The sequence below is a fragment of the Ranitomeya variabilis genome, chromosome 5 (genome assembly GCF_051348905.1).
Source record: "Ranitomeya variabilis isolate aRanVar5 chromosome 5, aRanVar5.hap1, whole genome shotgun sequence".
Classification (NCBI taxonomy): Eukaryota; Metazoa; Chordata; class Amphibia; order Anura; family Dendrobatidae; genus Ranitomeya; species Ranitomeya variabilis.
The window spans coordinates 644,012,554-644,040,277 of NC_135236.1; the positions used below are offsets into that span (position 1 = coordinate 644,012,554).

The window sequence follows — 27,724 nt, forward strand, 5'->3', positions numbered from 1 at the left end:
TCCTTGCCAGTGAAAGTTTTACTTCCTAGCTCCTTGGAGTAGCTGTGCTGAGTTGGAGAGCACTGTTGCTACTGGAGATTGTTGTGTGCTGTTTTTTGACTGTTGTTTTCCTCATTGTATTGTTCCCATTTGGTTTGTACATTCCTACCCTTCCCTGTATACCCTTCTACCTTTGGTGAGTGTTTTGTATGTTGCTGTTTGTTATTCCTGTTTGTCTTACATATTTATACACTAGCATTTTTGTCCCAAGCCTCCTGGGGAGGGAGAGGGAACAGCTTAGGATATATCAGGAGAATAGTAAGGCTGGTGGCCCAAACCTCCTCACCTTTAGAGGTACGTTTGGGAACAGGGATAGTTAGGGTCCCAGTCCTAGGGACAGTGCAGGTCCCCTTACCCTATTTCTGTACAGTCACAGCATGACAAGTGCATTCAGCGAGGCAGAACATTTTTCAGACATAGCAGCCAAAGCATGTAAGTGTAGGGATTTCTCCGTGTGGGGCTCACACTCGATACTGAATATGTATGTTTGGAAAAGTTTGTTTCCAGTTTTTCATCTTTTGACTATCATTAACATATTGATAGATCATGGGATTTCCATAATTCCACAACGTTTCCATCTTGGTATTACAATTTTAAGGTTGAATAAACTATATAATGGATAGAATATTTCAGGAAAGTGTTCAAAATTCAACATCTGAAATGAAACAGTCCCCATCAATTGACTTACCAAGCGAGAAGATTTCCCATAGCAGCACCCCAAAGGACCAGACATCACTCTGAGTAGTGTAAACCTTATCGAAAATACTCTCTGGCGCCATCCACTTCAGAGGCAGACGTGCCTGTAAGAAATTATAGCATATTAGCATGGAAACAAAGCCTCCTGGAAGGAATATCAAGTTTTACTTTAGATCTCCTGATGATATTAGGACTTAACTAAATAATGCTTTTTTACCAGATCTGTCATTTTCATACAAAACCTTTCATGACTTCATTAGGAAAAAAAAATATTTTGAAGAGGACAACTCCCTTTTATTAGAAGACAAGCAAATTTGTAATATCTGGACAAATCGTTGAAGTTACCGGAAGCTCAAACACTAAAACGGATCAGTAGTGGAGGCGGCTTACACAGGTCTCACGAATATGGAGGATTACCTGGCAGCAGGGATACTAGTCCTCCAGTGATAATCTCCTGCTGATCAAACAGTGATTTTATCAAAACTTGAGCAAGCAGCAAGTGACACATCGCTGGAATCGGGGTCCCCGCACTTAATCCCTTCATAAAGAAAGTGAAAATAAAAGTATCCTAATCGCCAGGGAAAAAAAATTCAGAATCATATAAAGCTAGACAAGCTCTGGGAAAGAGGAGTTTTAAAGGGAATGTCTCATCAATTAATGAAATACTGTTTAAATCAGATTTTTATGTCTGAACAGGTGCTTACTTACCTAGAGTTGCCAACTCATATACATTCAAACAAAAAGCAGCACACTGTAACGCTAAAACATGAAATATTAAAATTGAATTGCATCCTGGCAATGAGAATCGCCTTATCGTGGCTGCTGGGTACACATGAATTGGCCAATTTATGCGCTAAGCATTCTCAATTTTTCATATTTCTAGTGCATCAATGCAATTAAATTTTCATATTTCATGTTTTAGCGTTACAGTGTGCTGCTTTTTTTTAATGTGATGATAATGAGACTTCTGAAAAATCTTCTGTAAGGAACAGGAATTCTAAGACTAAAACAGACCCGGTGGTCAGTGTGTATATAGCAAGATTTCTATTTTTTTTAATACAGATTAAAATGTGAAAAAATACCCCCAAAACATTTTTATTTTTTTAATACATTTAGCACAAAAATATGATTTACATAAAAGACCATTTTCTGATGATACATTCCTATTAAGCCATTTTGCTGATTATCTGAAAAGTGTGGCAAAGTCACATGGTCGTTCTTGATACTTAGCATGAAAAGAAAATATCGACATATTAGTAACCCATGATGTAATTACTAAACCACAATGATTTTGAGGCAAAGAAGTACTAATAAAAGTGATCTTATATCCATCGTTGCGGCCAAAGTTTGGGCCTGTAATTGCTTCCTGTGCCTCTATCTGAAGCACAAACACTTTGAAGAAAGTCTTGCACGAACCCCTCAGCATGATGCAATGCTAATTAGATGAAATAACCTAGGGATGCGGGCTAACATTTTGATTAATGGCCCTTACATACTCTTGTTGCTGTGAATAGTGTTTTGTTTGTAATCTAAATCACAAATACATCTGTAACGTATTCCCTCCATATCCTGAGACCTGTGCACGAGGCGGCGTGTGAGCGCGGAGACTGGCCAGCTGTAGGGTATGACATACAGCGCTGATCTATTTCTCCAGTCGAATAATTAACGCTAATCATAGACCTGATTGCTTTCATCTTGGCATAGGCCTATTAAGCAAACCCTCACCATATCCCAAAGAATCAACCAAAACTCATCCAAAGACCAAAGTGCTCAGTGACATAAGACAGAGATGATAGGGGTCATCCAAGTTTATATAAATAATGCTTAATGGGGTATTCCCATCTCTAAGATCCAATCCCAACATGTAGTAGGTGTAATAATAATAATAATATTACCAAATACCTCCAATTAGAAATAGTATTGTATAGTTCTTCTGATTCGCTATATCGCTTACCCCAATGTGCACTATACAAGTGTTTTCGATGTGGATTTTGAAAAAAATTCGAAATTTTTTTGAGGATTTTGAAGTGGATTTATGAGATTTTGAAATCCTCATTGCAGAAAAAATGAAGAGACGTCACTTTTTTTGAGTGGAGTCCACTAGGACAGGTGATAAAAGTTTGATCGCTGGTGTCCCACTGCTGGTCAACCCCACTAATCTGGAGAAGGTCCCAGAGTCTTCTTGGTGGTTGGAGTGGGAATGAGGACGTGCGACCTGGATTAGAGCAGTGGTCACACATGCTCAATACTGATCCATTAACATTGTATTTTTCTGTAATTCTGCTGAAAGGGCCTGATCCAAGGGGCCCCACATGGTGACCTTATCAAACATTCCAGATGGCAGGGAAAGGATACCCCAGAATGATGTGTGCCATCACATCAAATAAAATAATACCAGTATACTGTATGTTACCCGCACTTTGTTTCTAATTAGAGGAGCTTCCTAATTAAAATGTTCTGCCGCTCATTCTTCTATTTCCTGACAAGATTTCAGTCCTTTCATCCAATTACTAAAAATAAGCCCAATTCTCCTTTCATCACCGAGCTTGGAGGAGAAGATATTTACTTACACTTCCTTTCCTGACGTAATCAGGATCTTTGTAAATGTCTCTGGCCAGACCAAAGTCGCAGATTTTTACAACATTGTTTTCAGACAATAGGATGTTCCTGGCAGCCAAGTCTCTGTGAATGCACTACAAGGAAAGGAAAAAAAGTTCATGTCATTCTAATTACTGACATTTCTTTCTGTAGGACAGTCATAATAGCACAATACACCTTCAATGAATGGTCGCAATTCACATCACAACTGGGCAGTCAGACATATCAAACAATGACGTCTTGTGGCAGAGTATCACAAAATCATGTTTTTTTCCTATTTTAAATCGGGCCATCTCTCGTCATTCATTTGGAGATGTGTTGAGTCGCCTGGAAACCTCCCGATGTACACCCAAAGTATATCCATAAATATGGAGAATGAGGCGGCACATCCCATGAAATCAACCTTTTATTAGTATATCCATAGTGATCCATTCACCTGGTGTTTGCGATATGGACAGGGGCGTAAAGATTGAGTGTTTGCGATACAGGCAGGGCGTCAAGATTGGATGTTTCCGATATGGGAAGAGTGTAAAGATCGAGTGTTTGCGATATGGGCAGGGGCGTAAATATCAGGTGTTTGCGATATGAGCAGGGGCGTACAGATCGGGTGTTTGTGATATGGGCAGAGGCGTACAGATGGAGTGTTTTCGATATGGGCAGGGGTGTAAAGATCGAGTGTTTGCGATACAGGCAGGGCATCAAGATTGGATGTTTCCGATATGGGCAAGGGTGTAAAGATCGAGTGTTTTTGATATGGGCAGGAGCGTAAAGATCATGTGTTTGCGATATGGGCAGGGGCTTAAAGATCGGGTGTTTGCGATATGGGCAGAACGAAAAGATTGCGGTCTAAGAGGGCATGACCAGCCCTGCGAAGGAAGGAAGTCCACGACACTAGTGCTATTTTCAGCTGAATGTACCTCTGAGGATTGTGGCATAGAGAGCCATGTATGCTCTCTGAAATGTAGTACAGCTCTCGGCACTGCACTTGCGATACACAGCAGGTGACGTCGAGGTGCACATCACTGCCATACGCTGCCCCGACTCCCTGCACCAGTTATGAATGAGAAGAAGTTGCATGTTGTGAAAGCAGAGAGAGGGAAGATTTTTATTAATTGTGTTGGAAAAAGGAACTAGGGCAGAAGACAATATTAAAGGAAGGTGCCTGGATGAAGGACGTTATTACAGGAAAGGGCCAGGATGGGGGGCATTATTAAAGAAACGGGTCAGGATGGAGGACATTATCAAACAAAGGGGACAGGAGAGAATACATTATTTAAGGGCAGGGGACATTATTACAGGAAGCAGCCACCAGGACAGAATAAATTATGAAACGAATAGGCAAAAATTGAACACATTATTACAGGTAGGGCCAGGACAGAGGTTATTGGAGCGCCCATCCAGGGCAGTGGGGTACTCGGTACCGAGTCCGGTATCAAGGGGGATGTCACGGTGGCTGCGTCATGGTCCGTGGCCCTGGGGCTCAACTTTAAGGGAAAAGGTCTTTAAAGGGGAAAATGGAGGGTTCCCTTGTCCCAGTAGAGGTCCGTGAGCCTTTCCATCTAGCGCTTGCTGTATGTGAGGTCCCTGCTGCCTGAAGCTTCATGCAGAGTCCTCTATTCCCTCTGTCCTGGGAGAGGTACCTACATGATGGGTAGCTTGAGCCTTTTTACAGGGACTCTATCATGAGCCGGGCTCCTCAGGTGCTGCAGAGTCTCAGGTGTGGTGCGGGCAGTTAAAGTGTAGTGTGGTGCCCTCCAGTTCTGCTCTTTGTCCTAGAGTTTCCTCAAAAGCCTCGGGCTCCCGGTTCCCGGCTACTGCGCTCTGGCTCTGAGGGTGTCCTTCCACTGTTCCCCTCTGAGCCCTGTTCCTCTCCTTTGCTCCTTCCCTTCCGGCTCCTCCACATTCAACTCCTCAGGTCTTCCTCCTTCCAGAGGCTGCAGCTCCCTCGTGGCTGCCAGGCCTCTCTGTCTGCACTCAGTTCCAGACTTCCTTCTACTTCAGTGTCTCTCTCAAACTGTTTTAACTCCTCCTCCAGGTCAGGATACATATAGCTTAGGGAAGCTCCTCTGAATCCGGGTCCCGAGCTCCCCCTCCTAGCCTGGACATAGAATGTGTTGCATGCGAGTGCCTTACCTGGTGAAGAGAAATTCCATTGCCTCTGAGCATGATATTACCGTCCCCGAAGGGAAGGCAACATCACTGCAGCAGCCGGTCACCTGGGGTGCTGCATTATTATTAAACAAATGGGCGAAAATGGGTGACATTATTACAGGAAGGAGCCAGGATAGGGGACAATATTACAGGAAAGGGGTAATGGTAGGGGACATTATTACAGGAAGGAGCCAGGGTGGGGGACAATATTACAGGAAGGAGTAAGGATAGGGGACATTATTACAGGAAGGGGTAAGGATAGGGGATATTATTACATGAAGGAGTAAGGATAGGGGACATTAATACAGGAAGGTGCCAGGACAGAATACATTATTAAACAAATAGGGAAAAATGTAACACATTATTACAGGTAGAGGCCAGAATGGAGAACATTATTAAAAAAAAATGGGCAAAAAGGGAAATATTATTATAGGAAGGGGCCAGGACAGAGGTTATTATTAAACAAAGGAGCCAAAATGGGTGACATTATTACAGGAAGGAGCCAAAATAGGGGACAATATTACAGGAAAGGGGTAATGGTAGGGAAGGGGACATTATTACAGGAAGGTGTAATGGTAGGATAAGGGACATTATTACAGGAAGGAGCCAGGATGGGATACCTTATTACAGGAAGGGCCCAGGATGAGGGACATTATTACGCAAAAGTGCCAAGATGGTGGACATTATTAAAGGAATGGGTCAGGATTGGGGATAACATTACCGGATGGGGGCTGGGACATTAAACAAAGGGGCTAGGATAGCGAACATTATTGAAGAAATGAGCCAGGAGGGAGACCATTATTACAGGGTGGAGACATCATTAATAAATAGGGCCAGGATGGGGAACATGATGAGAGACATTACTAAAGAATGAGGCCAGGATGGCCACAAAAGGGACATAAGCAATAATACTGTATGGAAGCTACAGAGGAGGCATTTCTGCTGTGAGGGGGTCACAAAGGGAGACATCACTACTGTAATATTATAAGCGAGGAGGCCCTGTACAAGTGATCGATCATAGATGTCCGTGAATTACTGCAGAGATCCTGCTGGAGGAAGTCATGGTGGTCTGCACTGAATGTGGGAAATGCTTAGATTTTGAGTTTTCTAATCTGTCCATACAAGGTTACCAAGACGTAACTTTAAAACCAGGCAACAAATCCATTTCTGCTGTCGGCATAGGAAGGTCTAACTCCCACCCAGAACCATGCCCCTTGGCCAACCCGGGGACACCCACTTTGAGTAAGGTTTACACCACGCATCCCTCCCAGTAGGGATCTGGGGTGCTCCAAATTTACTGGGATTGTGTCTCAAATTCAGGAAAGTCCTGGCAAAATTCGGAACAGTCATCAGGTATGAATAATGCGAGGAGTCCGTATGTTCCACCTGTATTTGCGTGGGTTTCCTCTCACACGCCACAAACATAATGATAGGTGGTTTATATTTCGAGCCCCAATAATTAGGACAGTGATGATGTCTGTAAAGCGCGGTGGAATTAATGGCGCTATGTAGGCAATACATAATAAATAATAATAATAAAAATAATAATATATTTATTCTGCAAGTACTATCGTGTATTCATGTAGTGGCCACATGATGTCACTGTTTCTTTCTCGATGGACACCAAGAACGTAAAGGAACTCATTGAAGAAAGTACTAGAATTTAAGAAGGTTTGATCTTTATCTTCCACTTATGTCATTCTAGACAGATTTCCACAGATACCGTCACTGGGAGAAATGCTCAATTTTAGACAAATATTTCCCCAGGTCCCTGACTGTAAGTGAACACTCAGTTCATCTAAGGACAGGCAAAGTCAGTGCGGTATGGACTCAGACATGGTGAATTAGTAGGATACTATGATAATCTGTTAGGACTTCCCCTAAAGGTGGTTCACAAGGCAAATCTCCGAAAACAACATGAAAGGGTTATCTAGGGCCAATGATTTGCAGAGTATGCAGCCATTACAGCGATCTCTCATTACAGTGAAAGCCACATTCTGTGCCAAAAATAAAATATAAAACCCATTAATTATTTTATAAGTATAGGAAATTACACTAACTCTATGAAAAAACGAGTCCACCCAAAATCTGATAAATGATCATAAACCGTATAGAAAAGTTCATTTCATTTTCCCAACCACCTTGGGTCACAATTCTAACAAGTCTATTAAGTATGAAAAATGAAGCTTCCCTTTCCCTTAGGATTTTCATAATATTCATCTTAATACTTGTCTATGGGAAATAACATTCTTGTTAGAAGAATCACCTGATGATACATTGAGCACATGGTTTTTTGGACGGGACCTTCAGCAATCAGATGATCTGCATTGTCAGCAGGCAGCAAGTGTTCAATCTCCCTGCAGCGCCACCCCAGGGGACATTAAGTATTACACAATTCTCAAACAGGCTTTTTATCAAGACTGATGTATGAAATGCCCATCTTGATGAACTTCCCCCATAGGTTATGAGTCTGGCATATCCATGAAGAGATTGTGCCTGTTGTTCCTTAGGGCGGTGATTTGAAAATTGCCTCTTTAGAGACAGAGAGGACTGGAGCTCTAGAGCCAACAAATGTCAGTAGCAATCCTAATATTAACCCCTGCCACTTTACTTAGGAAAAAAGCCAAATGAGGATCTCTTTGTGCAGAAACGTGTTTCGGATCGTTGCCCATCCTCAGTGCAAAGCAGAAGATCTGCTATGGGTCAGTCTCTGACTGAGGTCCAAGGGGTGATGTCTTGAGAAATGTCTCGTTAAAGGGTCGATATTGACTTTTATGATTGCTACTTCCAATAAGTGGCGCTAGAGTCAAGTCTGATCACCCCTCCGCTTTAAGACTTGTTGCGCCCTCTAGAGTGACTTCCTTCTGGTAACTGTCCGGTCCCTCTTCTATATCTATTTTCTATCGGAGTCTCCTGCTTTTCCTACATATCCAGCCCTGGAATGATTACACAGATAGATGGATTCTTCACGTTGGCGCTACATTTTTAACGTAGATGGGTAAACTCATGAAATGAAGCGTGTCCACTCCATGTATCTGATCCAATTACACAATGGTACAACTCTGGGAATACAATCAGTATAATGATGTCCTTCCTAAATAAGGATTCTTTCTTACCTTCCTAGATGATAAGAACTCCATTCCGCGAGCCACCTGGAAACTATAGCAGATCAGATCTTCCATGGTAAGAGGACTTTGCCACAAGTCTTTCACTGCACGAAGGGCACATGGAAAAACAGGCAATGAATAAGTTATTGTTTCTTATAGCATTCACCAATAAGATCAAGTACCGTAATTGTCACTTTAGTAGCTATTCCCCAGGTTAATCATATGCACTTTAGAAGAATTTATCATAACCTCTACCCTCTACAGTAGTTTTCTCATTGAAAATCATCAAATTTGGCACAAGCTGCATTTCTACAAAAACATGACTTTTGCCCACTTGCTCTTGCTCCAGTACTTTTCTTTAATCTGGGTGGGGGCCTAACTAGTAGTAAAAAAAAAATCTATTATCTTTTTAAGTTTTTAACCCATTATTTGCCAAATTAAAATTTTTACAAGTATGGATTTTTCAGAAAAGGGCGTCCCAATATTCATTTAAAAATGACAATGACATGATTTCCTATTTTGAAAACATTCATTTTACAAACACAACACAAAAAATTGTACCTAATTATAAAAATTATAAAATCTTAGTTGCTAGAAGCTAAAGATTAGGCGTCCCAAAAAAAGGACATTGGTAGATAATGGGTTAAAGAGGTTTTTAGTGTTTTGGCTCATAGTAAAAAATAACAGGCTGGTACTAGCCAACTACCTGCCTGTTCTATCTGGTGCCAGCTTAGCGTGGTCACCAACCAATTCAGCTGCTCCACGTCAACAAAGTAGCTTTTCTTCTTCCGGGCTGCTCACTTAACGGTTCCTGTCTGCTTACGTCATGCTGATTGACAGTCGGCTTCCCGCTGTATAACTGCGGTCAATCATCATGACATCACCAGTCACAGCACTGGTCAACAGAGAAGAGCGGAAGAGTAGCAGCTGCTCTGATATCAGCGGAAGATGCAGAATTGCCGGCTGGAGCTGTCTGTGACCTCTCTGTGCTGCCACAGTACTGCGCTGGCCAAAACAGGCAGGTAGCTATCAACTACCTGCCTGTTAGTTATTAGGCCCACAGTAAAAAAAAATGAGTTCAGTCCTGCATAACCCCTGTAAAATATAGCTGAAATCTACACCAGCCTATAGCTGCCATAGATTTTATTTTACGGCATACAAAGATGCTCCAAATTAATAAGAGTTTGGCGTTCATAAAATTTGCCGCATCAGCAGGCTTTTGATTCGGACCATAACATTTCCACCTTTGGCTCCTCTAAATGTTGATCTTTCTGTAGCATGAAGTTTATAATATAATATAATCTATAAATATGTAAAATGTTCTGGCTACGACTGTACAAGATATCGAAGGCGTTCCTTACACTCCGTGGTCCGTTGACTCTGGTTCTTAGTCAACATAAGCCGACCAAAAATGGCTCCTTCATTGACTCCTTCTCTGCTCACTCTGTCTGCCATGACCGCTTCCACCATTGATCGGACCTGACTACGGGATCGTGGAGATCTCTCCTGTAAGGGTTAAATTGATTTAATTATTTTACCGTTAGTAAGTTATACCATGAGAAGTGATGTAGGCATCTACATAATGGGGGAAATTGAAACAATCATACAATTTCTTGAACTCTCCTTCCATACCAGTCAGTGGCTTGTGTCCCATTTCCACAATGTAAAACAGATGCACTCGGATGCAGAATGTAGAGGTTATCTAAAAAACTCTGAACTGTAGGGTGGATAACATGGATGATAGGACAACAGGAGAACCTTCCATACCTGGTAAGGAATGAATCCATCGCGTTTGGTCCTCAGGTAATTAGAAAGGTTGCCATACTTGCAGAATTCCACTATGACCATCAGTGGTCCTAAAACAGCAAAAAGGATGTGTAATGGTAGATCACTTGGATGATGCGTGTTCTACTTGATACAATGTCATCGATATGAAACATTAGAACAGGAACTGATATTTTGAGATTCACTACATGCAGAAAATATATCATATAAAAAATAATATAATATACAGTATATCTAAATATATAAATAATACAAAATATAGTACAAAGCAATCACGCTCAAAAATGGCCTAAACCTTTCAGAGAAGACTTGCTATACATTTTCATAATGTAATAGATCTCAAAAGTTTTTCCTAACATGGATATTTATAACATTTTGCCTACTTCTGAAAGGAGAAAGTTATGAGACTTGGATGGAGAGTGCCATACAGGTACATGGCCATCGCATCCAACAAGTTTTGTGGGACTAGCTCCTTTTCTCTGTTGACTTACACAAATAATGGTAAAAATCTTGACTGATTGTTGCCATAGGACTGATGGATATATATATAGTAAGGTATTATAAACTTCATACATTTGTATGTAAATTTTTTGCACCATTTTCAATTATTTATAATGTGTTTTTTTTTTTCAAATTTCCATACCACTGTCTATATCTATATATATCTATCTATATATATATATATATATATATATATATATATATATATATATATATATATATAAACTCTTGTATTATACAGTATAATTGTGACATTCGTCACTATTCGCAAATAGACCGTGAGGCACAGAAAGCAGGGGTTCTGGGGTCAGTGCCAAGAGAACACATAGAAAACCAAGGGAAAAGACACAGGGGTAAGTCAGGTCACAGTCTTGGGTCAAAATACCAGGCGATAGCAGATAAAGGCAAAAGGACAAGACAAAGGGATAGTCAGAACATGATCCAAAGGGTCAGGCAGTGGAAGATCAGAACTCAGCACAACAGAATCAGGCAAACACTCATCAGGAAGCACAAACTACATCTGGTAGGGATCAGAGGCAGACAGCTTAGTTAAGTAGCTGGGCAATCACCAGAACACCGAACACCTGGAGAAAGTCCAGCACTTTTTAGTCACAGAATGGACGGCCGAGCTGTCAGTTAAAGAATCGACAGCTCAGCATGACCCAGATTCCATAGGGCATCAAAACTGTAATTCACTGAGCCGAGGAATCGTGACAATAATAACAACACAGGATCCACCTTTCACAATAGGCGATGTCACATATCACCTCCTCCCCCTCGCTGCATCACGACCTCTGCTCAAATTCTAGCATTCCCAATTTATACTTCTATACAAACAAATAGGGTCCATGTCAGTCCATGTGAAGAACAGGATGAAGGAGTTTAGTATGAGGCTTAGTGAACAATGTAAAATGCAATAGATAGTGATATGGTTTTTTTCTATAAATAGTGATAATTACAAAACATATTATAAAAATAAAAAATATATATTTATCATTAAAACCTCATTTTAACAGCAGGGTATGTGCTCGCAGCGTGCTGTTTTTGCATTGCAGTGCAGCGCATGTTCATTCTTTTCAGCGTTTATTTAGCGCTTTTTCAGGTGGATTACAGAGATGATGTTGTGTCCACATTTCATAAAAGGGTTAATAAAATTGTATTTGTTTCCTCTCTTAAAAAATGTCGTTATTTTTGTGTGCAGCCATTGATATTTATGGTAAGGACTAGGAGCCAATATATTCAAATACTTTCCTAAATCTTAAGATCCATTGGTTCAGAACAGCTTCTGGCCCTTCTGCAACCAATCTAACGTGTGCATGGAAGGTAGAAGAAAGCTGGACTCCATCCTCTGAGAACTCTTGAATTTAACTTTTCATGACTCCAGTAATATAAAACTATCCATCATGCCGTCTGTCCGCAGCCGTAACCCAATCAGTTCTACAGCATTATATCCAAGACAAATACTACAGACGACCCCTGTGGAACATTTTCATTCTTCTTGAGATGCCGAGAACAATGATTAAGTTATGGGTGAATTATCATACGCAGCTGCCTCTCTTTATCTGCTTATGTTTGCAGCCGACATGCTCCATCTCAATAGTCAGTGATGACTAACGCACTAAATATGAGCGCAACGCCGTACTCATCACATCAACAATGTGAGCTATTCCCTCTAAAGAGGTTTTCGGAGGCAGGATGGTCATTTTCTGTCTAACAATAGCCTGATGGTGACTCACAGCTTACACCAAATAATTGGTTCTTTAGGGATCTTAATGAAAAAATATTCTAAATGTGCAATGAAAAGTTTGTAATAATACATTTTAAGGCCAATTTGTCTACTAATATTATATTTTTCTAAAATTGTTTTTTGAAATGTTATTAATTTCATTTATGTCTGTCAATGACTACTCTCTAGAATTCAGGGCCGTAGCTATAGGGTCTGCAGAAGAAGCAGTCACACCATGACATCGATGATTGGCTCATAAAAAAGCACCACTATTATAAATGGTACATGGTAAGTGGGTGTGGGCACTGTTACTTATTTTACATTGGAGCTCCTAAGTTTCAAATTGCACCTTTTCTAGAGTCCCATAGACTTGTATCATTGGCAGACATATCATTGGAGCAACTGGGCCCAAGAGGTACCGTAATGGAGCCTATATCCACCTCCAAGGCAGCGAGCACTGACACATTTTTGGCCCATTATCCGTTCTTGCACAGAGGCCCTCTTCTATCTATGACCGCCTCTTACCTTTTCTAGAGTCCCATAGACTTGTATCATTGGCAGACATACCATTGGAGCAACTGGGCCCAAGAGGTACCGTAATGGAGCCTACATCCACCTCCAAGGCGGCGAGCACTGACACATTTTTGGCCCATTATCCGTTCTTGCACAGAGGCCCTCTTCTATCTATGACCACCTCTTATACTCCCATCATATCAGCCAATGGTATAATGAATAAGAGAAAGCCAAAACTTCATTAAAATCCTTTTTAACTTTAATTAGTAAAAACTATGGTCGATCTAAAAAGCATAACATGCTAGTGCAATACAGGAGCACACACAGAGAGAAGAAGGCGAACCCTGTGCAAGAAGAATATATTGGCCCTTTACAGACAATGGCTCATCATAATGCACAGTCTCACCTGCTTTGGAGGTGTACTGGACCCAATTAACTCTTGGGCCCCTGTGCGGCTGCACAGGTTACACCAATGGTATGTCCACCCCTGGTGCAATAAGTCCTTAGTAATAGGCTATAGTATACCAGACACTATATAAGATATCATTATTATTATTATTATTATTATTATTATTAACGGACTTCAGCTCAATCTTGAGCCATGGCTACTTGATGGAAGAACGCTTGTAAGATCGATATTGTGCCAGCCTAGATAGGTCCACTAGGGTCTTCTCTGCTGTTATCTTGATTGTATCAAGCCATTGAGTTGCTGGTCTTCCACTTCGCCTTGTTCCTTCTATTCTTCTGACTATAATGTCCTTTTCCAGTGATACCATTAATTAATGATGGGTATCAAATACTAGAATAGTCCAATTACTTAGCAAACTATTAATGTTTTCATGAACATGAAGTGCCAGAAATACTTTATTACAGTACTGTCGCTGAGTACAAGCTCCGAGTGGTAAAGGCTATGGGCCCTACTGTACCTTTCTATACTTCTTATTTTATAAGGATAAATACAGACGTGGCATACTCCATCTGATGCCATATTCTATAAGTGTTATTGTCTAGAAACATTGCTTAGTAATACCACACCATAAGTAGGCACCACACAATGGTATCATGACTACATCTCATTTTTAGATCCAAAGGTGTGGTTTACTAAACCACAGCCACAAGTTGGCAGTCCCATACAGTTTACGTGCATTCCTAGGCCAACATCAATGTTAACATAGTTTATCTGAAATCTGATCACTTCTTTGCCAGTATTCATGGCACTTAGAGAAGTAGTCATGAATTTACTAATCAGATTTTGTATCTTATTGCCCAGAAGCCTAAAGCTGGCAACACACACATTAGATGACTATTGTTTGAAAATTGCTTTTGACGATCGTTTGACCAGCAGCTTCTCAGCTGACACTCCCATACACTGGACTGACACTTTGGTTGGCGGCTTATCTCAGGGAGAACAATGTGATTGTCAGTCTGAAATCGGATGTGCGGGATCAAGATCTCTTCTGACCTTCAGTCGTCCGCTGCACCCATACACATTAGACCACTGGCCGAACCTGTCAGTATTGACAGATTCAAACGACATTAGTCTAATGTGTATGGGGGCCTTAACTTGAAAGCTCTGGGCCCTAATGCAAAACTTGTAACAGGGCCCACACCTAATGTGTCATTTATAGCACTGATGCGATTGTATATTGTATTGGTACCCTTTTAGACCTCTGTGTTACAACAATATGCTAAGTAGGGGTCTTCATTCTCTACTAAGTGTTACTTTAACACGTTCTTTTAACCTTAACTAGGGTTACGCTTAGGGCTAGGGTGTTACGCTGTGACCGTAGGAATGCCGGGTAAGAGGGACGCTATATTGTCTATAATCTATAGAAGCCCTAGTCTATCCCTAACCCTGGGGTTACTTCTGAAGGTGGAGATGCCCGGTTCTCAGATCTCTTTGTGCTGCTATGAAATCCTATGCAGCGCCCGTCCTCCCCCCAAGGAGGAAAGAGGCAACAGTAAAAGGGGTAACACCGGCTGGACAGACAGGGAAAAACCAAAGCACAATCAAATTACAGGCACGCAGGATAATTACAAAGGGAAGATGGGAGAACAAGGCAGAAAAGCAACATGAAGGAACGCTAAAAAGGGGCAGGAAGAGATATTGACAACAAACTGCATGTAACAATTTCAAAACGACAAGAGCGACTCTCCAGAACACCTTCTCCAATGCAGCCAAGAACAGAATAAAGATTCTATTGCTTGCGCGGAGGGAAGCCAGAGAAAGGTTTATATAATGGAAGGGTTTGATTCCAATAAGCAGCACAGCCAATAGACCACGAGGGACTCCAAACCCTTTCCATTCCACAAAAATCCTGTTAACTCATGAATGGCAGTGTACATTTAAAGAGGACTTGTGCGCTGCTAAACGCAGTGATCTTCTAATCTCCTAATCTCAGATGCACCACAGGTCTCAGCAGAATGCCACACATTTGTGGCATAAGGATAGTATAGGGTTAGGGCTAGGGTTAGTCTTTGGGTAGGTTTAGGGATAGAATTAGGTATAGGGTTAAGGCTAGAGTAATAAAATTGTTAACAAAAAAAATGTAATAAAAACTTACAAATTAAAGAAATCTAACAGTGTAGAACTTTTTTATTTTTTGTCTTATTTCAGCAAAAGGCAGAAAAAAACTGAAGGGTCAATGGGTAAACTATAACATCAGTATTTTCCTCAAAATATAATTCATATACTTGAGAGCAAGGGGGTCAATGTTGTATGGGAGGAAGGGATTTAGAAAGTGTTAAGAATTAATTGTCACAAAATACTTGCTCTGCTGCTGCTGCTGGTAACATATGCTATGCCAACATGTAGAAAATGGCGATTAAGGCCATTATTTCAAAGAAATATGGTTGTTTACATCATTCCACTAACTATGGCAAAATATATACCCTCATTCCCATGCAAAGTATAGTAAAGGGACACCTGCGTACTTTACCACAATTGAATTTACTGCAGCATTGATAGCTGGGCAATAAAACAAGTAATATTTCAATTCCTTGTCTTACTATGCTGTGTGTCTGATGGTCCTCAGCCCTGCACTTTATCTGCGTTATCTTAGGAATTCCCAGAATGCAGCTTCTGTGAACACATTATAAATCTGAAGGCAAATCGGTGTTGGCACAGAAACAAGGCCGTCTGTCATATTAAGGCTGGGGGTGTTACATTCTAAACTCAGGTCAAGCTGTAATTTTAAATCAGGAGCAGGGTGCGAGCTAAGGAAATATAGTAAATAATTCATACAAGGGTCCTTACCACGATTATATATTATAATGGCTGAGAAATATGGAGGACATTAAGTAAGGATGAAGTTAATTTCCATATAAGTACATGGAAGTTGTTACTCATGAGAAGCCAGAAAGGCATTGGTAGCAAAAATCATCCCGGTGTTGACTTGCCGTAATGCAACCACCGCCTATTCATTTCCACCAATAGTAGGATAAATAGACCTGTGGCTTATTTTTCCTCCAATTTTCCTAATCCACCTGTCACCCCGTTTTTTCGGTATGAGATAAAAATACCGTTAAATAGGGCCTGAGCTGAGCATTACAATAGTGTAGTTTGTGGACCCCGATTCCCCACCTGTGCTGCCGAAATACGTTACCGAAGTAGTAGTTTTCGCCTGTCAATCAGGCTGGTCAGGTCAGATGGGTGTGGTGTCCTCCCCCAGATCTTGCTTAGTTTTCCGTTGGTGGCGTAGTGGTGTGCGCATGTCCAAGTCCCGAATCCTCTGCCAGGGGTGTAAAAACAACAGCGATGTCCGTTATTCCATTGGTGGTCGGTGGGCGCGGCCATCTTGCTTTGGCCGCAGAAGCGGCGCTCTACTGACCGCGGCTTCAGGAAAATGGCCGCGGGCATCCGCGCGTGCGCAGATGGCTATCGCGGCGGCCATTTTCGTGAAGCAGAATTCGCATCTCAGCTTCACGAAAATGGCCGCCGCGATAGCCATCTGCGCACGCGCGGATGCCCGCGGCCATTTTCCTGAAGCCGCGGTCAGTAGAGCGCCGCTTCTGCGGCCAAAGCAAGATGGCCGCGCCCACCGACCACCAATGGAATAACGGACATCGCTGTTTTTTTTACACCCCTGGCAGAGGATTCGGGACTTGGACATGCGCACACCACTACGCCACCAACGGAAAACTACGCAAGATCTGGGGGAGGACACCACACCCATCTGACCTGACCAGCCTGATTGACAGGCGAAAACTACTACTTCGGTAACGTATTTCGGCAGCATAGGTGGGGAATTAGGGTACACAAACTACACTATTGTAATGCTCAGCTCAGGCCCTATTTAACGGTATTTTTATCTCATACCGAAAAAACGGGGTGACAGGTTCCCTTAAGAGTCTGTAATCAGAGTCTCCAGATCTACCCAAGAAACATGCACAATGTGATATGATTGGCTTAATCTGATAATCGTAAAATATTCCAACCAAAAGTCAACAAACTACTATCTAAATTCACAGTGGTTGTAATAAGAGAACCGAATGTATGCACTTCATGGAAATTTCATGTCTGCAGTCTAAAACAAGAGTATATAGAAGGGACGTGGCCTTGTACGGACAGTCATGTATTTTTGGAGATAGGCACCTTGTTAAGCAAGCCTGACCATTTTGACACCTTATTCATGGTTGAAGAGTCATATTTTTTTTAAATGGTGGCTGTACTTATTGACAATTTGATCATAGATCATTATCTATGATCAAGAGACAACATGGAAATCAAGTTATTTAAAAATTATGTCGGGATGAGAATCAGGGAAGTTCCAAGACATATTAGACTGGTATGTGCACTAAAATCAGTATTAAATTATTTTTAGGCATGAGGGCAGCAATGCCATTCTTTTCTATGGGATTTGTATGAAAGGACACATATACTTCAAACACAAAAAGGATGTGGAGTACCAAAAACCCAGGGTTGGCCATAGATAACAGACATTATATAGACCGCTTCTTTTTAAAAGTTGGTCATTGAGCTATTATGTCTCCTTAACAATCAAGCTTTGACGATCATTACCTCAGGCGTACACTTTCAATCTAAATGATAGAAGCTTAGGTTAATGTAGCAATGGATCCCATTTGGGGCGAATCAATTAGCATGATCCAGTCCCTCAGGTAGGTCAGTAAACGGTTACCGCTGTACTGGAGCCCCAAGAACCGCTTCCTACCTGACGGCATCCACGGCTCTTCTTTTGATTAGCCAGCCTGGTGCAAAGTCCCATGGACGTCAAGCCGCAACGATGACGTTGCACCAAGACTGGATCAGTCATATGAGGTTGTATGACTGAGAACAAGTACTCACCGTTGGATTTGGTACAGGCGCCAAGTAAGTTCACTACATTGAGGTGGTTGCCGATGTGAATGAGAATCTTCAACTCTGACATCAAAGCTTTGTGTTCACTGGCAGTGGCGCCCTCTAAAACATATAAAGTCAACTTAATAAGTATACTAAATGTACACAACATGGAAACTACAGTATATATAGGAAATACTGTGATAAAAATATGTTTAAGTCCCATACCTTTTAACATCTTTACTGCCACAGTCTCACAGCTACTGCTCTTACTGATACCAAAAGCTGAAGCCTCTACGACTTTGCCAAAGGCGCCATGTCCAAGGACTTTACCTGTTATATAATAATTATCACAAACATATGTAAATCTGAATATGTAAAACACAATGCAATAAAAACTATGGGCAAGATTGAATTTTCTATTGAGGTACATACAGGCTGGCTATTACTCCACATACACATTGTGAAGTTGTTAAGACAAGCAGCCATTTTCATATTTTATGTTTGTTTATATAAGACCAATGATCCCAATTAGTCACCTTAGTCCAGCTAGAAGATTCCAGACTGGATCATACGGTGAGGTTGATTTCACAAGTCCAACATTGTCAGTCACTGTCAGAGTACGGAATACGATATCCAGATCGGCCACAAGTTTTCTGACTGGATCTTCATGCCTATGAAGATCTAGACTTAAGGTCAGGAGATCTGAGGCAGGTTCAGAAAACCTGGTTCGCACTTGGATAGTGAATAACAAGTGTGTGAACCTTTGTGAGTTGGCCATAGTAGCCCATTATTGGGGAAAGTATATCTTTCATACCAAGTCTCAATCTGTCGCGGGGAAACTCCCACTTGCTTGAGTCATAAGGAAGATATTCACACTGTTCTTCCAAGGGCACCTCACCAGGATCCATGATGATGGAAAGGTATCCAGTCTTTATCTCACTGTGGCTGGGCTGAAGGTAGAAAAATAGAATTTTAGATTTGATTATGTATATTCTTAGATAGGATTGTATCCGGAAACATCCTTATCTTTCCTTATCTTTCCTTATCTTTTGTAAGGAACAACTCTTAAGGCACCGTCTCACATAGCGAGATCGCTGCTGAGTCACAAGTTTTGTGACGCAACAGCGACCTCAGTAGCGATCTCGCTATGTGTGACACGTACCAGCGATCAGGCCCCTGCTGTGAGATCGCTGGTCGTGTCGGAATGGCCTGGACCTTTTTTTGGTCGTTGAGGTCCCGCTGACATCGCTGAATCGGTGTGTGTGACTGGGATTCAGCGATGTCTTCACTGGTAACCAGGGTAAACATCGGGTTACTAAGCGCAGGGCCGCGCTTAGTAACCCGATGTTTACCCTGGTTACCAGCGTAAAAGTAAAAAAAAACAAACACTACATACTTACCTTCCGCTGTCTGTCCCCCGGCGCTGTGCTTCTCTGCACTGTGAGCGCCGGCCAGCCGGAAAACACAGCACAGCGGTGACGTCACCGCTCTGCTTTCCGGCCGCTGTGCTTACACAGTGCAGAGAAGCAGAACGCCGGGGGACAGACAGCAGAACGTAAGTATGTAGTGTTTGTTTTTTTTAACTTTTACGCTGGTAACCAGGGTAAACATCGGGTTACTAAGTGCGGCCCTGCGCTTAGTAACCCGATGTTTACCCTGGTTACCCGGGGACCTCGGCATCGTTGGTCGCTGGAGAGCGGTCTGTGTGACAGCTCCCCAGCGACCACACAGCGACTAAACAGCGGCGCTGCAGCGATCAGCATCGTCTGTATCGCTGCAGCGTTGCTGTGTGTGACGGGGCCTTTAGGGTACTGTCACACAGTGGCACTTTTGTCGCTACGACGGTACGATCCGTGACGTTGCAGCGATATCCATACGATATCGCTGTGTCTGACACGCAGCAGCGATCAGGGACCCTGCTGAAAATCGTACGTCGTAGCAGATCGTTTGGAACTTTCTTTCGTCGCTGGATCTCCCGCTGTCATCGCTGGATCGGTGCGTGTGACAGCGATCCAGCGATGCTTTCGCTTGTAACCAGGGTAAACATTGGGTTACTAAGCGCAGGGCCGCGCTTAGTAACCCGATGTTTACCGTGGTTACCAGCGTAAAAGTAAAAAAAAACAAACAGTACATACTCACCTTCTGCTGTCTGTCAGGTCCCTTGCCGTCTGCTTCCCGCTCTGACTGACTGTCGGCCGGAAAGTAAGAGCAGAGCACAGCGGTGACGTCACCGCTGTGCTCTGCTTTCACTTTACGGCGGCACTCAGTCAGTGCGGGAAGCAGACGGCGAGGGACCTGACGGACATCAGATGGTGAGTATGTACTGTTTAGTTTTTTTTTACTTTTACGCTGGTAACCACGGTAAACATCGGGTTACTAAGCGCGGCCCTGCGCTTAGTAACCCAATGTTTACCCTGGTTACCCGGGGCCTTCGGCATCGTTGTTCGCTAGAGAGCTGTCTGTGTGACAGCTCCCCAGCGACCACACAACGACTTTCCAACGATCACGGCCAGGTCGTATCGCTGGTCGTGATCGTTGGAAAGTGGCAGAGTGTGACAGTACCCTTATTCCTCAATATCCACTCCAATTATTAATCTCCAACCTTTGGCTTTGGCTTTCTAGATGCTGCAGATCTCCCAGTAGGTCAAGACTGCACTGGGTTTTGTGGTGTTGCACAGGTTGTAGATTCTGGCTTGAAGGCCGAATCTTCTTTGAGGACTCTAGGGTTGAGCGACTTTTGCTTTTTTAGGATCAAGTCGGGTTTCGTGAAACCCGACTTTCTCGAAAGTCGGATCATGTGAAATCGGCCCATTATTGTGAAAAGTCGGGGGTCCGACCGAAACACGAAGCTCAATGCAAGTCAATGGGGATTATATATATATATATATTTTTTCTTCTTCTCTCTCTCTCTCTCTCCTCGGACAGAGTGTAAATCAGTACATTCCTAGGACTGTGTAAATTGCTATATCCAAAACGGTAAGATGGCGTTTATACCCCCACCCCCTGTAACGCCGCAGAAAGCAAGACAAGACCTATGTCATCACGCTGCCCACACTCCTTCATTGGCTGAAAAAATGGCGGTTAAAGCATCATACGAAACGCGACTTTGGCGCGAAGATCGCCGACCGCATGGCCGATCCCACGCTGGGATCGGCTAGGGTTTCACGAAACCCGACTTTGCCGAAAGTCGGCGACTTATGAAATTGACCGATCCGTTTCGCTCAACCCTAGAGGACTCTGTTTTCTTGCCAGTTTCTTTGCTTGTCAAAAATATTGGATTCCATAAAAATGGAGGAGGAACACCTTTACCAAAGGACCTCCTCAAGTGTCTTCTGTATCTTCTGCCACCTTTATGCATTAAAGTACCCTTTTATGTCTTGAGTCAAGTTTTGTATCATTACCAAGAGTGTCAATACTGTTGCAAGACAATATAATATTACAACACATTTTTTGGATATAGCATGATATAACTACTTACCCTTTTGATGTTACAAAAGATGAGGATGAGCAGGATCCAGAAGAAGACCGCAATCACTCCAGTGCCAATGAGAATCACAATCTCAACATTAGTTTTGTCATCAGTTCCTGCAGCAAAGAACAAAGGAAATATTGATGATGGGTTTAAGATTGAATTACTCAGCTAATTGTCTAATATGAAAGAACCAAACATTTCTAGATTAAAATAAAATATGTTGCTTGTTTTTCACAGCTACAGTACTTATGTCAGGTCACTGCCAGGTTTGATGCATGACCTTGTGTCAGTCATCATGACCCACTCAGGCCCTACACTAAGTAATCCACAGAGTATACTTTTTTTTCCCAGAGTGGTCCTTCAGATCAACCAACTACAGGCACTTAAAGGGAATCTGTCAGCAGGTTTTTGCTACCCCATCTGAGAGCAGCATGTTGAAGGGGCAAATTCCAGTGACGTATCACTTACTGGGCTGCCTGCTGCAGTTTTGATAAAATGCTGAGTTGAATGAATGCTAAGCTCTGTATAACCCCACCCATAACAATGATTGGCAGCTTTCTGTGTACTCTGTGCATAGGCAGAAAGTTGCTAATTAGTGATAGGGATGGGATTATATAGCACTCATGAATATGGAGGACTACATGGCAGCAGGTTTACTAGTCCTCTAGTAATGTTACACCTAATAAAACTGTGATTTTATCAAAACTACAGCAAGTAACCCAGTAATCGACCCGACACTGGTATGAGAGTCTCTGTGTCTACTTTATATTGCTGTTTGACAGATTTTTTTTCATGTGGCCTCATACTATAGACAAATGTTTAATGCATTACCAATGTGAGACATGTAATGACTGACTGTTTGGACTCTTGATCTACATGTCTCACACTGGTCCCGTCCCTTTCATTTACAATAAGCTCTGTTGACGGATTCTCAGGGAGATCTATATCCCGCCCATAGCTCTTAACAGCTCATTTACATATTAGGAAAAATGTGAATTTCTCTTGAATAAAACATCGGATGGCAGATATCAAGGTATCATTTTATTCAGCTTCCTATGACCTATGTGCCCATATAGACGGCTTAGGAGGGTTCATCTTACTGAGAGATTCCCTTTAATAAAATTAAATAAAATAGTGGACTTTTAGAAACACCTTCAACAGAGACAATGGTGGAGGTATTTGCGCATCCCTTGTCGTTACAGGCAGAGCAGAAGTATACTCCAGCGTCTTCTTCTCGGACTCGCTGAATGCTCAGTGTGTGGTTCTTGTTTCCCAATATTATCCCTGTGTGAGATGATGGGAAACACAAATTAGGCTGAAGTATTATAATCACATTAAAATGGGTGAATTATTCATAAAAGCTAATTAGAGGTAGCAAACAAAACTTTTCATTGACATTTAATAATAATAAATAATGTAGAGAATGCACTTTTAGTGCTAGAGATAACCAAGGTTAAAGTGGACCTGTTACCAATAAAATAGTGTCTTAAATGACTCCTGCTGCTCCTCTCCACTCCAAAAGAGCTAATGATAAACAATAATTTAAAGCAAAAAACAACGGGAGGGAAAAAATAGAAAAACCTAAAGCTGCTGTGACACTGGTATTGGCCCCTTTACATTAAATTAGTATGGAAACACATTTTTTTTTACTTGCGTGTGGTAAATCACAAATGAGAATCACCTGTGATTAATTGTCGGTGCCCATGTGACATGATTTAGCCAATGAATGATGATTAGGTAGGCCCCGTTCCCTTGTCACAATAGTGAAGACAAAGGAGCTGTCTGAGGACATCAGAACTGCTATTATTAGCAAACACAAGACCTTGGTATCCCAGTTTTAACAATGTACAATGTTATTGAGAAGTTTGCCAAGCATGTAACTGTCAAGAACCTTCTTGAACGTGGGGGAAAGGGGAAAATGGACAAAGGATGTCTTCAAAGTTTGGTGTGAACGGTGGAAAAAACACCATGTCAAACATCCATAGACCTGAAGGCCAACCTGGAACATTCTTGGGTCATGGTTTCAACAAGTGCCATATGCCACACGCTAAACCAAGCAGAGCTTTATGGGGGCAAAGGCCAAGGAAGAAACCATTGCTGAAGAAAAGACATAAAATGGAACAACTGATCTTTGTCAAAGAGAACCTTGACAAACCACAATCTTTCTGGGAAAATGTTCTGTGGACAGATGAAACAAAAATAGAGCTTTTTGGAAATGCAAAGCAACAGTTTGTTTACAGACAGCGCAATAAGGAAAAGAACACCCTACCAACAGTTAAGCATGGTGGAGGATCCATAATGCTGTGGGGTGGCTTTACTGCGTCTGGTACTGGAGGCCTTGACCGTATCACGGGAACCATGAAATCAGGGAATTATCTGGAGATTTTAGAGCAAAATGTCCTACCCAGTGTAATAAAACTTGATTTGAGTCAAAGATCATGAGTCCTCCAGCAAGACAATGACCTGAAGCACACATCCAAAAGTACACAGAAATGGTTGAAAAGAAAAAATGGACTGTTTTAAAATGGCCAGCAATGGGTGCTGACCTAAATCCCATTGAAAATCTTTGGAGTGAGCTGAAATCTGCATTGGGAAAAATAACCCTACAAACACTCAAGCGCTTGAACAAACTGCAAAGGAAGAGTTGAAGAAAATACCAGCTGATAAGTGCAGGAAGCTTATAGATGGCTACAAGAAACGTTTGGAGGTTGTCATCAATGCCAAAGGATGTGCAACCAAGTATTAATTGCTGCACATGCTGTTTATTCTGTTTCTTTTTTGAAATTGCAACATGTAAGTTGAAAATTATTGTTGTATTACTTTGGATCACTATTTAATAAATCCTGAGGATATGACATGATACATACAGTAGTTACATAGTTATTAATTAAGGTTGAAGGAAGACTTTAAGTCCATCTAGTTCAACCCATAGCCTAGCATGCCCTAACATGTTGATCCAAGGGAAGGCAAAAAAAACCCATGTGGTAAGAGTAAGCTCCATCATGGGGAAAAAAATTCCTTCCCGACCCCACATACGGCAATCAGACTAGTTCCCTGGATCAACGCCTTATCATACATTTCCATTTATTTCTGAAGATATTATACAGTCTATGAAAAAAAATGAAGGGGTGCCAATAATGGTGAGCAGGACTGTACTGAGGCCATGCAATGTAAGTAGCCGTGGCTGAGAGTGACTGGAGCCCTGGGGCTTAATAAGGAAGGTGAGTTTAAATGCTCCCTTCATTTTGGTGCTGGTGCTGTGTGGCGGCCATTGTTGCTGTGGCTTTGTGCTGGTGGGGCGGCGCGGTCTGGAGTCTTGGGGACTCAGTCTCGCAGCATGGGTGCTGTGGGGCAACAGGCCGTCCGCCCTGCTGGTGCATGGCCGCTGCGGCGGTGGTCGCCGCACGGCTCCGCTCCGTTAGGGCGTTAGGACCCACTACGAGGTTTGCCGTGAAGGGGCAGTGGGCTTCATACAGTCTGATCAGAATGTTAAACTGAAAACCTCATGTTCAGTATTTAAATTTTTGCCTAGCGGCTTTAGATCAACGTATGATTTTGGGATGTGCGGTTCATGCTCTTTTTTTTCTTTTTGCACATAGCATGTACTTGTCTCTTTTTTTGGACCAGCACTCCTCCCATTTGGCTCAGGTGATTTTAATTAGCAGGAGACTGCAAAGTAAGGGGTCTAGCCCATTTTGGCTCTCACTGAAGAGCTGGAGGAAGGTGAGTTTAAATGCTCCCTTCATTTTGGTGCTGGTGCTGTGTGGCGGCCATTGTTGCTGTGGCTTTGTGCTGGTGGGGCGGCGCGGTCTGGAGTCTTGGGGACTCAGTCTCGCAGCATGGGTGCTGTGGGGCAACAGGCCGTCCGCCCTGCTGGTGCATGGCCGCTGCGGCGGTGGTCGCCGCACGGCTCCGCTCCGTTAGGGCGTTAGGACCCACTACGAGGTTTGCCGTGAAGGGGCAGTGGGCTTCATACAGTCTGATCAGAATGTTAAACTGAAAACCTCATGTTCAGTATTTAAATTTTTGCCTAGCGGCTTTAGATCAACGTATGATTTTGGGATGTGCGGTTCATGCTCTTTTTTTTCTTTTTGCACATAGCATGTACTTGTCTCTTTTTTTGGACCAGCACTCCTCCCATTTGGCTCAGGTGATTTTAATTAGCAGGAGACTGCAAAGTAAGGGGTCTAGCCCATTTTGGCTCTCACTGAAGAGCTGGAGGAAGGTGAGTTTAAATGCTCCCTTCATTTTGGTGCTGGTGCTGTGTGGCGGCCATTGTTGCTGTGGCTTTGTGCTGGTGGGGCGGCGCGGTCTGGAGTCTTGGGGACTCAGTCTCGCAGCATGGGTGCTGTGGGGCAACAGGCCGTCCGCCCTGCTGGTGCATGGCCGCTGCGGCGGTGGTCGCCGCACGGCTCCGCTCCGTTAGGGCGTTAGGACCCACTACGAGGTTTGCCGTGAAGGGGCAGTGGGCTTCATACAGTCTGATCAGAATGTTAAACTGAAAACCTCATGTTCAGTATTTAAATTTTTGCCTAGCGGCTTTAGATCAACGTATGATTTTGGGATGTGCGGTTCATGCTCTTTTTTTTCTTTTTGCACATAGCATGTACTTGTCTCTTTTTTTGGACCAGCACTCCTCCCATTTGGCTCAGGTGATTTTAATTAGCAGGAGACTGCAAAGTAAGGGGTCTAGCCCATTTTGGCTCTCACTGAAGAGCTGGAGGAAGGTGAGTTTAAATGCTCCCTTCATTTTGGTGCTGGTGCTGTGTGGCGGCCATTGTTGCTGTGGCTTTGTGCTGGTGGGGCGGCGCGGTCTGGAGTCTTGGGGACTCAGTCTCGCAGCATGGGTGCTGTGGGGCAACAGGCCGTCCGCCCTGCTGGTGCATGGCCGCTGCGGCGGTGGTCGCCGCACGGCTCCGCTCCGTTAGGGCGTTAGGACCCACTACGAGGTTTGCCGTGAAGGGGCAGTGGGCTTCATACAGTCTGATCAGAATGTTAAACTGAAAACCTCATGTTCAGTATTTAAATTTTTGCCTAGCGGCTTTAGATCAACGTATGATTTTGGGATGTGCGGTTCATGCTCTTTTTTTTCTTTTTGCACATAGCATGTACTTGTCTCTTTTTTTGGACCAGCACTCCTCCCATTTGGCTCAGGTGATTTTAATTAGCAGGAGACTGCAAAGTAAGGGGTCTAGCCCATTTTGGCTCTCACTGAAGAGCTGGAGGAAGGTGAGTTTAAATGCTCCCTTCATTTTGGTGCTGGTGCTGTGTGGCGGCCATTGTTGCTGTGGCTTTGTGCTGGTGGGGCGGCGCGGTCTGGAGTCTTGGGGACTCAGTCTCGCAGCATGGGTGCTGTGGGGCAACAGGCCGTCCGCCCTGCTGGTGCATGGCCGCTGCGGCGGTGGTCGCCGCACGGCTCCGCTCCGTTAGGGCGTTAGGACCCACTACGAGGTTTGCCGTGAAGGGGCAGTGGGCTTCATACAGTCTGATCAGAATGTTAAACTGAAAACCTCATGTTCAGTATTTAAATTTTTGCCTAGCGGCTTTAGATCAACGTATGATTTTGGGATGTGCGGTTCATGCTCTTTTTTTTCTTTTTGCACATAGCATGTACTTAATAAGGAAAAGTAAGGCCATGTTCACACTTTGCGGGTGACCTCTGCGGGTTCTCCCGCAGCGGAATTGATAAATCTGTAGGGCAAAACCGCTGCGGTTATCCCTGCAGATTTATCGCGGTTTGTTCCGCGGTTTCCGCTGCGGGATTACTCCTATACTATTGATGCTGCATATGCAGCAATATGCAGCATCAATAGTAATGTTAAAAATAATAAAAATTG

The 27,724-nt window shown here is 42.9% G+C and overlaps 1 protein-coding gene across 1 annotated transcript in view; it reads right to left on the reverse strand.

Moving 5' to 3' along the window:
- Positions 1–27,724, reverse strand: part of FLT4 (fms related receptor tyrosine kinase 4) — a 257,103-nt gene that overhangs the window by 21,228 nt on the left and 208,151 nt on the right. The window contains exons 15-24 of the mRNA XM_077266308.1: positions 23,040–23,171; positions 21,894–22,000; positions 19,230–19,365; positions 18,641–18,745; positions 18,422–18,535; positions 10,359–10,447; positions 9,953–10,097; positions 8,601–8,695; positions 3,306–3,428; positions 728–839 (exon numbers count right to left, since the gene is read on the reverse strand). Of these exons, the coding sequence (XP_077122423.1) occupies positions 728–839; positions 3,306–3,428; positions 8,601–8,695; positions 9,953–10,097; positions 10,359–10,447; positions 18,422–18,535; positions 18,641–18,745; positions 19,230–19,365; positions 21,894–22,000; positions 23,040–23,171 (1,158 nt within the window). The remainder of the gene's footprint in view (positions 1–727; positions 840–3,305; positions 3,429–8,600; positions 8,696–9,952; positions 10,098–10,358; positions 10,448–18,421; positions 18,536–18,640; positions 18,746–19,229; positions 19,366–21,893; positions 22,001–23,039; positions 23,172–27,724) is intronic.